The following is a 15,398-nucleotide window of genomic DNA, read 5'->3' on the forward strand; positions in this document are numbered from 1 at the left end:
TGGTCAAGAGAACAAGTACGGTACTTTAATGACGAAATAATTGGAAACGTAAGACAGATGAAATAGGAATGTTTTCTTACCACACTGTTCCAGAAACCTTTAAGAGTGCCGGCCGAGGTAGCCGAGTTGTTCTAGGCGCTTCAGTCCGGAACCACGCGGCTGCTACTGTCGCAGGTTCGAATAATGCCTCGGGCATAGATGTGTGTGATGTCCTTAAGTTAGTTAGGTTTAAGTAGTTGAAAGTTTAGGGAACTGATGACCTCAGATGTTAAGTCTCTTAGTGCTTAGAGCCATTTGAACCATTTGAGCCTATAAAAGATCTTCTGGAGTAAGATTCCGATAGCTTTACACGTTCTGTAACAAACGACGGTACTAGACAGTAGACTGATGAGATAACATATTGTGGCTGCCGGTCACCGTGAAGTTCAGTGCTATTTGCTGTCGCTGCGGGTACGTGGAGCGGTAAGGACACTATAAAAGCACAGTAGAGCTGAGCAAACGATACGGGCGACAAATCGGGATATCCGTTGACATACGCGCTTTTGACAAACGTCAGATTGTTATGGCCCGACGGAGGAGGACAAGCAAATCCGAAACAGTGAAGCTGGTCGGCTGTTCGCATGAGCATCTGTGCGAAGTGGAGGAAGCAAGGTGAAATCGAGAGCAGCGACAATGTGTTGGACGTCCCCGCCTCACCACAGAACGTGGAGGTCACGGGCTGCAATCTGTGGCGCGTCTGACGACAGATTGCAATACTAGTGCTGGCACAAGGTTGGAGCACATACACTCAGTCGCAAAAGTATTCGGACAGCACGTAACGGAGCATAATAATGCAGTTTGCCGCGTGAACAAATATAGAAATTGCACTTTGTAATGTATTTGGGACTCTGGGTACGATGTCGCAACGTGAAACACGCCTCAAATACGAAGAATTGTTGTTGAATATGTGTCTGTTAAGTAATATTTCCTGAAAACGGCATGGGAAGGTGCAACAAAAGTATTCGGACAAAGCCGGACAACGTGAAAGAATAGTTCATTCCGAGACGCACAGAGAGTGAAGCGACTGCAGTGTGTACGACAAAGCCGCGACACGATATCGATGATTAGTAAACACGCATCGCGAGCCTGTGTAGGTCGACGATGGGACGCAGAGAGAAGTGTTCTACGTTCGAGCAAAGGCAATTTGTCGTTTATCATCACGCGAAGGGGAAAACCTGCAGGGAAATTGCCGCAATAGTGAACATCAAGAAAAGTACAGTTCACGACATTATTAAACGATTCGAGAAAGAAGACCGATTGGAAATCCGTTTGCAGTACAGGACGGCCACGGACATTTTCACAGCGAGATGAACGTGTGATTTTGCGAAAGGTACAACAGAATCCGAAAATATCTGCCACACGAATTGCAAGTGAGGTGGAGGGAGACCTTGGTATAAACGTTCATCCCGAAACAGTGCGAAGAGTACTACGACGATCACAGTACCATGGTCGAGTGGCACGGCGAAAGCCATTCATAAATGCAGTGAACCAGTAGAAACGTATGCAGTTTGCGAGGGAATACGCCGAATACGATCAGGCTTGGTGGAATCGGGTGATATTTTGCGACGAATGTAAATTTACATTGTGGCAAAGCGACGGAAAGGCAAACGTGTGGCGAAAGACCAATGAAGAGCTGAATCCCAGAAACCTCAAACCAACAGTAAAGTCTGGAGGTGGGATCATCATGGTGTGGGGATGCATGTCCGGCAATGGTGTGGGTGATTTACTGTTCATTGATGATACGATGAACAAGGAAGCGTATTTGAATATACTGCGAGGACATTTGAAGCAGAGTGCACTACATCTAGGTATTGCGAACAACTTTAATTTTATCAGGATAATGATCCCAAGCATACCGCGCATATTGTACAAATGTGGTTGCTCTTCAACTGCCCGAAAGAAGTGCACCCCCCCCCCCCCCCTCCCCAGTCACCAGACCTTAACCCAATCGAAAATTTGTGGGATAAATTGAAACGGACCCTCCGCGCGGACAACATCTGTACGAAGGAGACCTTGAAAGAGAAACTGCGCCAAGAATGGGCAAATATAGGCCCAGATTTCACGAAAAAACTCGTGGAAAGTATGCCTAGTAGATTGGAGGAGGTATTGAAAATGAAAGGTGGACCCACAAGGTATTGACATTTTCGTCCTACAACTTATGAACATTTATTGGACAGTGTCCGAATACTTTTGTAGCAGCAGGGCGTGCAAGATGTTTCATTTTTGTTGTTAATTTTTCTGTTATTTATGTATTGGAAACGAAATAATACAATAATTATTTTGTAATTAATGTTGATACGCATATATATTGCTAATAAATATTTTGGGTTTCATAGTCAGTGTTTCTCGAGTGCTCCCAGTGTCCGAATACTTTTGCGGCCGAGTGTATTCTGCGCCAGTTGTTGAACACGGGACTCTGCAGCAGCCGACACCCAAGTGTTCCCATGCCGAGTCGATGCCGTCGTCAGTTGCGAATGCAGTGGGTCGTCGTTCAGATGAGCGCTTGCGCGAACAGTCACCGTGCGCTGATGCAGGCCGGTGAGAGGGCGTAATTCCACCTGGATTTCCGTGAGACCTGTGCTGGTAATCGAAGGCACCACGACAGCTGTGGACTACGTAAACATTATTGCGGACTATCTGCATCCCTTCAAGGGTGATATTTTCCAGCACGATAACTGCCAGAGTCACAAAGCCAGAATCATGCTACAGTTGTTCGAGGAACGTGATATAAAGTTCTTGCTCTGTTGTGTAGATCAGCAAATTCGCTCGGCACATCTAAAGTACTGCCCTCTAACTTTTGGGAATCACGAGATCTTTTTATGAGTAGAGCATAGACATTGGATAGCACATACCTCCGAAAGCTCACTTCCGAACTTCTCGAATCCACGTTGCACAGAATCGCTGCTGTATTGCTTTCCACGCGTGGACCAACGCACTTTTAAGCTGTTTTGGCTCGTCGGTGTATGCTAAAAAGTTAAAGTTTTATTCGAGACATTGAATCTATCTGTGCTACTCGTCTTTTAGCCTTCGAAAAGATATCATCCGCTAATGAAGCTGTTTCCTTTCTGAGGCCGGCCGTGGTGGCCAAGCGGTTCTACGCGCTCAGTCCGGAACCGCGCGACTGATACGGTCGCAGGTTCGAATCCTGCCTCGGGCATGGATGTGTGTGATGTCCTTAGGTTAGTTAGATTTGAGTAGTTCTAAGTTCTAGGGGACTGATGACCACAGATGTTAAGTCCCATAGTGCTCAGAGCCATTTGAATCCTTTCTGAAACTGCACACTACGACAGGTTTTCAGTACTTACATACTTTAGCCATCATCTTTCCGTCCGCCCACTCTGGCTGAATTCGTCGCGTGCGATATCTGAAGAGAAATTTCAGATCTACATCTAAATGTCGGTATACCCCGCAAGCCTTCGTGAGGTGTGCGGTGGAAAATACGTAATCTGTCAGTTTATTTTCCCTCTCCCCCTTTCCTATTCCATTCACAGGTGATACGCGTGGAAAAAGTCTATCCGTACTCCTCCAAATGGGCCGATTTGCTCTTAATTTAGCGCATTTATTGTTAGGTGACTTATATGGAGGAGTGCATTTCCTGGTTCATTAAGAAACGTGGTTTTCCCGATTTTTACGACAAAAATTCTGGGATGTGCACATCGTGTCTAATGTAACGTCCGCCACTGAGGTTCGTTGAGCATTTGGTGACCAAGCAACCCCGTGACGAATCTTCCAGCTCATCTTTGAATCTTTCGTTAATCCGATTATATAAAGGCTCGCAAACTGACGAACAGTCCCCAGGAACTGATCTAACGTAGCTTTTGTAAGCGACCAGTTAGTGCGTGAATTAAATTTCTCAAAATTCTTCTAAATTGGTTCAAATGGCTCCGAGCACTATGGGACTTAACATCTGAGGTCATCAGCCCCCTAGAACTGAGAACTACTTAAACCTAACTAACCTAAGGACATCACACGCATCCGTGCCCGAGGCAGGATTCGAACCTGCGACCGTAGCAGCAGCGCGCTTCCGGACTGAAACGCCTAGAACCGGTCAGCCACAGCGGCCGGCAGATTTCTTCTAATAAATGTGTGTCTTTCATATGCCTTCCCCCCCAACTAGATTTATGTGATGGGTTTATGAGACTGAGAATTGGCACACACATTAAATGTACTGACTCTGCTTAGAACTTTCAATCCTAAGTTTGGATTATGCCTACCGATCAGTGTTAATCCCTATGCCGCGGATGCGATAGACTCCCAGCGGCGTATAGGGTGCAGTGCGGCGTGTGCTTGACGCGTGGAGAGAGGGGCGTTGCGGCTGGCCAGTGTAGTCAGTCAGGTTGTAGCGCGGCCGGCACTGGCTGGAGTAGGGTAAACAGCGCCTCCGACTGTTTGCCGCGCCCTTGCTGCCTGCCAGCTGTTGGTCGACTCCACTGACGCGAGGCTTAGTCCTTCTGAACTTGGATTAACGGAAAGTGCTCAAAGGAAGTTATCAGCCTTGTAGTTGTACACCATCATTTTAACTCGGAAAACACCCATTTGCTTAGTTTTCTTTTGGATGATTGTCTTTTTTCAACGTTGTTTTTGATCAGTTGTTGCTATTCATGACGTACGACACCGGAAGCTTTATAGAGTCTGTTGTTGTTACCACTTTGAATCTGGCTTGCTGCAGCTGCACAAGGTAGTCTGTCTTGTGCAAGTCTTTTCATATTTGTATAAATAAAGTATCCCACAACTATTTGAACCTGCTTACTGCCTTCTGGCGTTGACATCGGTCTCCCTTTACAATGTTTACTCTCACGTTTACCTCCATAGCCAAATCCATATTCAGTGATGTTTCACAATGTGCCCTACCGAACTATCCCTTGTTATTGTGAATTTGTGGCGTAAATTTTACATCATCCAAATTAGATTCATCGCCAATTGATTGATTATATGGTCTTTCGAAATATTTCTCGTACTTTTTAAAGTCCACATTTCACTTCTTTATAAGGTTCCAATGCAGGCAAATACTTCGTGAAAAGAGTTCCTAACGTATATGGATTACTCCTTTTCAGGAAAGCTTTTCTTTCTATTTACTGGTTTGCATTTTATATTCTGCTGCCTTCGTCAGTTATTTTGCTGCTCAAGGCAATGGTCCGACCACATAGGTCGTATGGTATCCTGAGATTTCTTTTCTACAGTCGATGCCGTGAGGACGGCCAGTATTCAGAGGCGTATGGAGTGAATTATTCATAAGCAACATCTTTCGCCGACAAGCTACACGTCTCATATGCCTGTAGCACTTAAACGGCATGTTGCAGTGCCTCCCCGTTCCACCTGTACGCTAGGACCGTAGGTAATTCTCAGCTTTAATTTGATTGCATCGATGTATCATTTATCTCTCAATCAGCTGCGGGCGTATGTGTTTTGCTGTCTGTATGAAATAGTTTCTGTTAACTCGCTACATATTTGCTAACAGAATTCGAGGCAATACTGTTTAATTAGTTATTAAATGTGTTCTGAATATTGATTAGCCCGTCCTCATAGTTTTCATCGTCATCCCCGTCTGAATATTACCTATGACTAAAAAAATCATCTTCTCGCGTTGAGTGCTCACCTTGTAAGAAATAATCTTCCATGTTCATTATTTTCTAATGTGTTTTACGGAACGTTATATTTGGAGCTATTCTTTGTCACCTAACTTTTTTGTTTATTTGACATTCATATATCATCTCTTTGGGTCAATATTTCCTTGTAAAAATTCTCTCCCTGATTTCCATATCTATATCATGGCGTTTGTAATAAACAAATATTTTTTTGTGTCCGCTATTATTCGAAAGATCGGAAAGTACCAGCGATTCATTTACTTTTCCTGGCAGTACCTTACACAGTCAATAATGAATATAAATTATGACAAATAACCTAATCTGGATTATTTTCTACCATTATTTACGTTTCTAGTGGGTATGTTTTGCATTATTTCAACTTTTATGTGCAGAATGTAGACGAATCTTTTCTATATTAGCCGTCAGTTTTGGTCTTGCAGTGAATTAAGTCTGTGTTTACTGCATCTTTCTTGTAAGATGACAGCTGCTGAGCAGCGTGGGTGTAACATCACCACAGTCCAGCGTGTTAGCAATAAAACAATTGAAGTATGGGCCTGCAGTCCGTATCGTACTATTAGATGTAGCCCAGTCTGGTGTTCTATGTTACATAACGGAAGCCGCTTCTGAAATTACCAAAAACTAATGGGAAATACGTCAAATATATAACACAGTACATACATTCATTGAGTGTTACAGTACTTTTTGATGACAAGTACAGTCATATGACACTATATTTCAAGTATCTCTTAAGTTTCAATAAGGAGAAGTGCGGATACGCTGTAAACTCCAATCCACTTCGGCGGTTTGAATTGCGTTGCACGTAAACAGAATTACTCTGTTGCGAACTAACCTTTAGTGGAACTAATCACATCTCAATCCAAGTCAAACTCGACGTTACTTGAGCTGGAGTAGTGATTTTTACCCCGCAGGTGTTTGTATGAGATGAAGTTTTGACAAGAAATTTCTATTTCAATGAAAGCAGTTTTTCAATATGTACCCAGAATGATAGCAAAGAAGTTGCAATACCATGCAGTAGCGAATGTAACTATTAGCTTGCACATGTAATACTGAGTGCATGTGCAGCTGATGCATTCACAAAATCAGCTGCCGTAAATCAAATTTATTTGCCAACTATTATCCATTACAGTTATATTTGCATGACACTGAAATTACAAAATAATTTGAAGAGTTTCACGTGCGTAGCTAATAAAATGAATACATGCTTATGTTTCCCACCATTTAGCATTCCGTGATTTACGGTGGTGTTTCGATATTTATATGTTGTTATAAGCACATTCCAAGTGCGCTTATTCTAATATATTTGGAAAATCAGTGAGTCATTGGAAGAAAAAAAAATTGTAGGTGTCGACCTTGCGGTGTGAATCGCATCTATAAAACGCATTTTGGCCAGGATGCTAGTCTCACGTTGAGAAGGAATTTGATCTAAATCCCTGTGTAGTCGCCTGAATTAAGTTGTTTGTAATTTCTGCTAATTACTTCAAGCGAATGTCATCATATGGATCCTTCTTTCATTGAAATAGGCTTAAGACTTATTTCATGTAACCTATAGTCGTGAGGACTATATGTCGAACTCAAAGAGTCCTATGGAAATTACAAGCAGAATCAATAGCTTGGTTTACTATTGTGCTGACTAATTCTAGCTTGTCGCTTGACATGGTAACGTGGACTGAACCATCTGTTTAACTATTCACTTTAACTCATTTTGATTACCATATTTATGGTTTCAGAATATCAACTTAACGTAGACGGTATGCGAATCTATACTAATAAGCACAGAAATAGTTACTGGTTAATTTCCGATGTTCAGAATATCTTTATCGTGTTCATAACCTTGGTTTTTACTCGACAAAAGAAAACTTTTCATTTTAGGAAATGTGAGTGAAATGACGTTCCCTGCATATTCTTCTGTTTGATGTAAAATTAAAATGGAGTATTTATGGTACTCGTATTTCATTTGTTTTGCACATAGGGTCAACTTTCCTGTTCTGTTTAAGTTTTGCGATAGTCCCACACAGACTCTCAGCTGATTAAATATTGACGGGGAAAAATATCACTGTATTGAGCGTTTCCACTTTAAAATAAAGGTGGAAAACGGAGCTGCGCTACGCATTATTAATGTGTATACTGCCGGTAATTGGTGGCATTCTTCCGCCGCAACACCTACGTGCACTGTTTGCTGTTAGGCAACAAATCATATTTATTGTCTGTTTCCGGTTATAATTTTATGATTCTCTTTTTAATTCGTTTATTAGACACAAGAGAAGTAGGATAGATTCAGTGGGTGCTGGAAGTAATCTAATTGCTTAAATGATAATATATACATTCGCAGCACTTCGAGTGACGCTACGACAGTTTATCGTGTAAAAAAGAAGACAAATAGTTCCCTCATACTGGTGGGCACAACAGCTGTTGTGTATTGTGAAAAGTACCGTAGCTGCAGTGTTCCTTCATTTATGTCTCAAACCTAGTTTCAGACCTTCTTCATTCTCAGCTGGTATTCACGGATACCTGCACATTTATGTGATGTGTATCTAATTTGTTCATTTATACCATGGCATGCTGAAGGGTAACGCTGGTGATTATTTTTAAATATGAAAACTCCTAAAGCGTTTTAAATAAAACAAACGTTATTAACATTCTACATCTTTATTCTTTTTGTCTACATATTTTTTTCTCAACATAGTCATCCTAGCGACGAGCACATTTCTCCCAACTAGAGAGCAGTTTGTTGATACCGTCAGTGTTGAATGTTTTTTTTCTTTTTGTCGGAGCCACAATCTCACCTCTACTTGCACTGCTTCATCATTATCAAAGTGAAGTCCTCAAAAGAGTTCGTTAAGTTATGGAAACTGGTGAAAATCATATGGGGCAAAGTCGGGACTGTATGGAGGATGATCAATGACACTAAACACAAGGCCTCGGATTGTTGCAGATGCCACAGAGCTCGTGGGTGGTCGTGCTGAAGAAGAGGGTGTTTCATGTGTGGACGAACTTTTCGAATTCGATACTCGATTACAGCACGCTGTTTGTCACGTACCGACATAGTTACGTTACACACCGCCATCTTACACACTACAATTCGGAGCGCTCTAGCGGCAGGAGGCTGCAAATATGTAACTTGAAGAATAAAGGTATAGAATGTTAATAACGTTTGTTTTATTTACAAGGCCTTAAGAATTTTCAAATAAAAAATTCGGAAGCATTACTTTTCAGCATTTGCTCTTATTTGAAAATGCCACCGTCCGAAACTAACTACAGTGGAATCATAATGTAGTTTTTTCACTAAATGGCAGAAGCTTTAATTCAGACTAAAAACTGAGTATGTTCGCAGATTTTGGCTTCTTGCTTTTCAAGGCCATTTGGCTTAAAATATCTCAGTAAATGAAAACCATGACACTGGAGTTTTTTCATGCCATCTGTATATGTGAATCACGGTGTTATCATATTGATCGCGCATGTGGAAAATATCAGTACAAACAATCGCAGAACGTAGCACACCTTACTTTCGCTTCCAGTTTTATGAAGAAAAACCACAATGTCACTTCACCGTGCTGGAGGGAAAGGCGTTCATTTCTGTTATATATTCTTTTGCGTTAAAAATTGTAGTAAGTCCTATTGTATCCTCATTCTCCTGTCGAGAATTGCAGTTACAAATTTAAGAGTCGCACTGCCCTGTATGGTGACATACGATGACTATCTTTTTAGAATTTTGTGGTAGACATATATTAAGTCTCCTATCCAGAAGAAAATCTGTTTGCCATTGCAAACAGATGATGTAATGTCTCTGTTATGTTTGTTGCTCTCTGCAATTTTTGTTGTGTAGTAAGTAATTGCTGACCAACTGAACTAGCATTATAAATTATGCGCTAGTATGCTTGCGGTAAATTATTTGTGCCCGACTAACTTGTGTTCGTTGGAAATAGTTTCCGGTAATGACACGGCCGCGTTTACTATTCCGCCTGCGGGAGTGTGTGTTTATGTATTGTAATATTTACGACCTTCATCGCTGTGGCAACATGGTGCCAAGCAGAGCCATTGCTTTGCAGCTCGTTCCATCATTCTCTGCTTTGGTCTTCAAAGGTGCTAAATTACGTAATAAAAACAGTAGGAGGAAAGAAACACATTTAGACAGAAAGATAGATACAAATAAGATACTCTAGACTGACTCCACGCACCGTATTAACGGTATTGAGCTGGTACGCTGTATAGTTTTTAGTCACGTCTCTACAATGACTAATATTTATGAGGTGGTTGCTAGACTCGTGTTACGGAAAAGCAAATAACCACTTGCGCGATCATCAACATACAGATTTTTCGTGTTATCTCCCAACCAGCCGAATGCCGCAACGACTCTATTAAATAGCCCACAGCTGAATTCCATCCAGATTCCTTCCCACTTGAAATGGTGCAATGATGAGCGCTACATGGTTGGGTGTTACACTATTATCGTCCTTCCCCTACATCGGTTTTGACAAACTCAGATGTGTCTTCGCAGTTAGAAATCAGATATATTATGGACAAACTGATAAAATATCAAACCAGAGTGTACACATTGCGCAGGCGGACACCATTCTCCGCTGTGCCATTCATAGACTCTTATTTTGTGTGGCTAATGGACAGGTGCGCGTCTCTATAGATAACGTTACCTGACGCCTAGCGTGTGGGAAATATATAAGTGAAACTGTTTCAGGGAAAGGGCCAATTATAAGTGAATGTAAAAGAGTAGCCTCGTGTTTGTGTTGTTGTTAGAGTGGTAGGGACAGAAGATGGACGCCCGGTCGCTGATTTCATTAGCGCAATAACCCAAGGTCGGGTTAAGGAAGGATGAGAAAGGAAACTGGCCGTTTCCTTTTCAACGGTATGATCGTGGTATTTGCTGTAACATATTTAGGGGAGTCAATGACAACGAAAATCTCGATGCTCAGCCGAGCATTTGGGCCGTTGTCCTGCCGAATGAGAGTCCAGTGTCCTACAACTGCACCGCGTGGTTCCATAATGTGATAAAAGGAGCGGACAAAACCTTATGTCGATACAAGGCCCTTTCGCCCCCCCTCCTCCGGAATAGTGCTTCCCCTGTGGAAGTGTGGTAGGACCGCTGTTATGTTCTGTGTACATAAATGATCTGGCGGACAGAATGGTGAGAAATCTGCGAATAGATGCTAATGATGGTGTGGTGTACGGGACGGTGTTGATGTTGAGTGACTGTAGGAGGATACAAGATGACAGACAAAATTTCTAGTTGGTGTGATGAATGACAGCTATTTCGAATTGTAGAGAAATGTAAGTCAATGCAATTGAGTAGGATAAACAATCCCATAATGTTGGAATACAGCATGAGTAGTGTGTTGCATGACACTGTCACGTCGTTAAACAGCGGGACATAACGTTGGGAAGCGACACGAAATGGAACGAATATGTGAGAATTGTGGTAGGGAAGGCGAATCGTTGTCTTTGACGTATTGGGACAATTTGAGGAAAGTGTGGTTGCCTTGTAAAGGCGAGCACAAATGGAACGCTGCTGCAAACTATTCTTGATTACTGATCGAGTATTTGGAATCCGCACCAGACCATATTAAAGAAAGATGGGTTGCTAGATTTGTTAACGGTATGTTCGAATAACGCGCAAGTATTACAGAGATCCTTCGGGATTTCGAAAATGGGAATCCTTGATGTGACGGCGACGTTCTTACCGAGGAACTCAGTTGAGAAAATTTAAAGTACCAGCATTTGAAGCTGACTGCAGAAAATTTCTACTGCCGAGACGGTAAGCTCGCGTAAGAGCCGCAAGGACAATAAAAATTAGGGCACAGACAATGGTTTTTCCGTAACTCTAACAAGTGAGCAGGAAAGGAAATGACTAGTAGCGGTAAAAACTACCCTCCACCACGCACCGCAGGTAAAAAATACCCTCCGCCACGTACCGTAGGGTGGCTTGTGGATTATGTAATCTGGATGTAGATGCAGGGAGCTACCGAGCTTGGCGTTCTCATCGAAAGGTTGGATCACATAGTTCATTCATTGAGGCACTGCTAAGAGGTTTGGGTTGTTCCGAGGAGGGCTTTGGACACCCTAGTAACCAGCAATGCGCTTCATTTACCATCTACACTTTTTATGTCTTCAAATACAGCGCAGTGGGAAATGTTTGTGTTAGCGGCTTCGATTACGGGATAAAATAATGCCGTGGCGCGAAAAGATATGCTTAAAAGAGGAATTAGCTGCCACAATCAGCGTAGATCGGTCATCATCATCAGCAGCAGCAGCAGCAGCAGCAGCATCAGAAGTTGGTCAAGAGAGAGGAGATTGAACTAACCCACACCAGATATCAGCTTCGTTCTGGAATGTAAAGACAATTTGGCATGTGACGCTGTATGTGCGAAAACATAGAGGGGAGAATGTGAATTCTTTCTTTTTTTGTGTGGCTTATTTTTTGGAAGGCAGACTCTAGTGACAACTGGTCTGTAGCCCAAAAAGTCGAAAAATTACGGCGTGAACGTCATCTGGCAAAACGACATCGATGGCTTCAATTTATCTGAAGTGTGACATATGGAACTCAGGATACAGAATGCAGCATCTTAGATTTATTAACGAGGGCTCACCGTAGAGTCAGTGAGTTCCGGCGACTGGCTGAAGGCGATGATCCTGAGCACGTAGGAGGGCAGGTTGAGGACGAGGAAGACGGAGGAGACGACGAGCAGCATCTTGGTGACCTTGGTCTGCGAGCTGTCGGCGGTGGAGGCCCGGGGCGGCGGCTGGTGCGCGAGGCTGCTGCTGCGGCGGCGGCCGCGCGTCATGGACAGGCGGACGCGCGCCAGCCGCCACACGGTGGCGCAGATGGCCGCGTTCAGCGCCGCGATGGCCGTGAAGGGCAGCACCATGGAAGCGAACGTGTCCACCTCGTTGAGCACGCGCGCCACGGCGAGCCAGTCGTCGGCGATGCCGCACATCTGGCGGCAGGGGCCGCGCACCGTCGTCACGAAGAAGAGGCTGGGCGCGGTGGCGGCGAGCGCGAGCGCCGTCAGAGCGGCCAGCACCGACTTGGCGCGCGCCACGGTGCAGACGGCGGGCCGCCGCAGCGGGTAGCGCACCGCCACGAAGCGCTCCACCGTGAAGGCGACCACCAGCCAGGCGCTCAGCAGGCTGCACAGGTTGGACGCCGCGACGGTCGCCTTGCAGTAGGCGGCGCTCGGCGCCAGCTCCAGCACGCTGAGGGCCCAGGCGCCCAGCACGGCCAGCAGGAACAGCGAGTCGCTGACGGCGAGCGCGCCCAGGTAGAAGCTCGAGCTGAGCTTGCACAGCTTGGTGCCGAAGAAGACGAGCACGGAGGCGACGTTGCCCGCGCAGCCCACCACGCACAGCACCGGGATGTAGTAGAGGTTGAGCAGCACGGCGACGCTCTGCACCGCGTCCAACTCGACGCTGCCGCACAAGTCGTAGTAGTCGGCGCCGGCGCCGGTGGCGTTGAGGGCCGGGCCGTCGGTGGCGTTGACGGCGTCGGCGTGGGGCGCGCGCCGGCCGCTGCTGTCCTCCATGGCCGGCGGCGCGCTGGCGACTGCCGCCGCCTCCACGTGCGTCGCTCCGCGCCCGCCGCGTCCTCCGCCCGCGCACGACCGCCCCGCGCTTGCGCCCAATTGATCTCGTCGCTGCTCGCGGTGCCATTGTTGTCCCGCTCCGTTCGCTCTGCCCACTTTCTGGATGGGTGTAATTCTCATTTCTTCTCAGATGCGATTCGCACGCCAATACGGCAACAGGTTGTTAATAGAAATGGCGGTTATAGAATAAATGCTTTCACGACCGGATGACATTGCTACCCGAAATCCTTTCGGGGCATAAGATCGTAGGCCACGAAACTGTTTTGTTCCTGGTGTTTCGCTCAGAACTCCTCTGGACATCTGCCGGCCGGTGTGGCTCAGCGGTTCTAGGCGCTTCAGTCTGTATCCGCGCTGATGTTACGGTCTCAGGTTCGAATCCTGCCTCGGGCATGGATGTGTGTGACGTTCTTAGGTTAGTTAGGTTTAAGTAGTTCTAAGTTCTAGGGCACTGATGACCTCAGATTTCAAGTCCCATAGTGCTCAGAGCCATTTGAACAATTTTTTTCCCTCTGGGCATCTTCGCAGGCGTTGCTCCTACCTTGAATCCTGCCGACTGACGAGTCGGACGTCTGAGAGCGAAAAGGGGACATGGCTGGAATCACACGTGGTAAACAGAGATAATCCTTGTCAAAGATAAAATTTAACGATCGATTTTCGTCTTATCAAATACGAATAACTGTTCAGAGATTCTGAAGTGCTGCTATCCAAATGTCAGTAAGTTTCATAGTTTCTCCTTATATTAAAATTATCCTATGTTTATGTGTGTCAATGGCTTCTCCACATAGCCGTGGATCATAGTTCGTTGTAGATAAAAATTTTGTGTCACAAAACTCCCTGTCTATTCCGTCTACTTGTGGTAAAGATTATATTGGAACAACTAAGAGAAGCATGAATATATGGCCTAAAGAATACAAAATTCTTTGCCGATTGGGGAAAATAGCAGAGCATCCTCTTCACTCAGGCAGTCACGAAGTGAAGTTTTCCGAAACAAAAATTTTATTTACGACGACAAACTATTATCCACGGGTATGTAGAGAACCCATTGAAATGTGTAAACTTAGGAACATTTTTAATTTGAAAGAAATAAATTAACATACCGCGCAAGCATAGGAAAAGAAATCTACTTATGTGTAGCTACACTATTGTGACAAACCGCTGGAAACAGTACCTGTCGTAAAATATCTAGAGCTACCTTCAGTGGAATGAACATGTAAAACAAACAATGACAAAAACAGGAACCACATTCAGATTCATAGGCAAATCTTAAGGGGTTGGCGTTGGCTTGTTTGGGGAAAGAGACCAAACAGCGAGGTCATCGGATTAGGGAAGGACGGGGAAGGAAGTCGGCCGTGCCCTTTCACAGGAACCATCCAGGCATTTGCCTGGAGCGATTTAGGGAAATCACGGGAAACCGAAATCAGGATGTCCGGACGCGGGATTGAACCGTCGTCCTCCGGAATGCGAGTCCAGTGTGCTAATCACTGCGTCACCTCGCTTGGTAAAATCTTGAGGAATCCACTCATCCACAAAGGAAGTGACTTATAAGACGTTTGTTCTTCCGATTCTTGAGTACTGTTCATCTGTCTGGAGTCCCTACCTGGTAGGACTGATAGAAGATCCAACAAAGAGCGGGACGGTCCGTCACGGGATCGTTTAGTCGCCACGAGAGAGTCACGGAGGTGCTCAAAAACTCCATTGGCAGACGTTACAAGGGAGTTGTTGTGCATCACGGAGAGATATTTTATTCAAATTTCCGGGTAAAGTCGGACAACGTATTACTTCCCCCCACATAAGTCTTGCGTAATATCCACGAGGAGAAAATTCGTGAATTAGGGCCAATACAGAGGTTTACCGACAATCATTCTTCCCACACGCTATTCCTGAGTGGAACAGGGATGGAGGGCTCTGTTAGTGGTACAAAAAGTACCCTCGGCCACACACATTAGGTGGCTTGCGGAATACGATATTGATGTTGAAGAGATCATGAAACAACATTATACGGACAATAGCTCTGCAGAATCGTTAAACTGTATTTTTTTGTATCTTTCAAAAGACAACACTCGGTACTTGAGTTTCTTATCTTTTACGCAGATCATATCTGCTTTTCACGTGTAACTCCAGACACCATAACCACATGTTTTTCATATTAGGTGCATTGTGCTGC

General features: G+C 44.6%; 2 protein-coding genes across 3 annotated transcripts in view; one reads left to right on the forward strand and one right to left on the reverse strand.

Annotated features, from left to right (window-relative positions):
- LOC126343800 (somatostatin receptor type 4-like) overlaps positions 1-13,190 on the reverse strand; it is a 46,096-nt gene extending 32,906 nt beyond the window's left edge. Inside the window, exon 1 of the mRNA XM_050001970.1 lies at positions 12,242-13,190. Coding sequence (XP_049857927.1) covers positions 12,242-13,174 — 933 coding nt within the window. The 5' untranslated portion in view covers positions 13,175-13,190. The remainder of the gene's footprint in view (positions 1-12,241) is intronic.
- The window catches only part of LOC126343774 (protein furry), a 1,073,323-nt gene that overhangs the window by 534,455 nt on the left and 523,470 nt on the right, over positions 1-15,398 (forward strand). The gene's annotated exons all lie outside the window — the stretch shown is intronic.

Source organism: Schistocerca gregaria, chromosome 1 (assembly GCF_023897955.1).
Source record: "Schistocerca gregaria isolate iqSchGreg1 chromosome 1, iqSchGreg1.2, whole genome shotgun sequence".
NCBI lineage: Eukaryota > Metazoa > Arthropoda > Insecta > Orthoptera > Acrididae > Schistocerca > Schistocerca gregaria.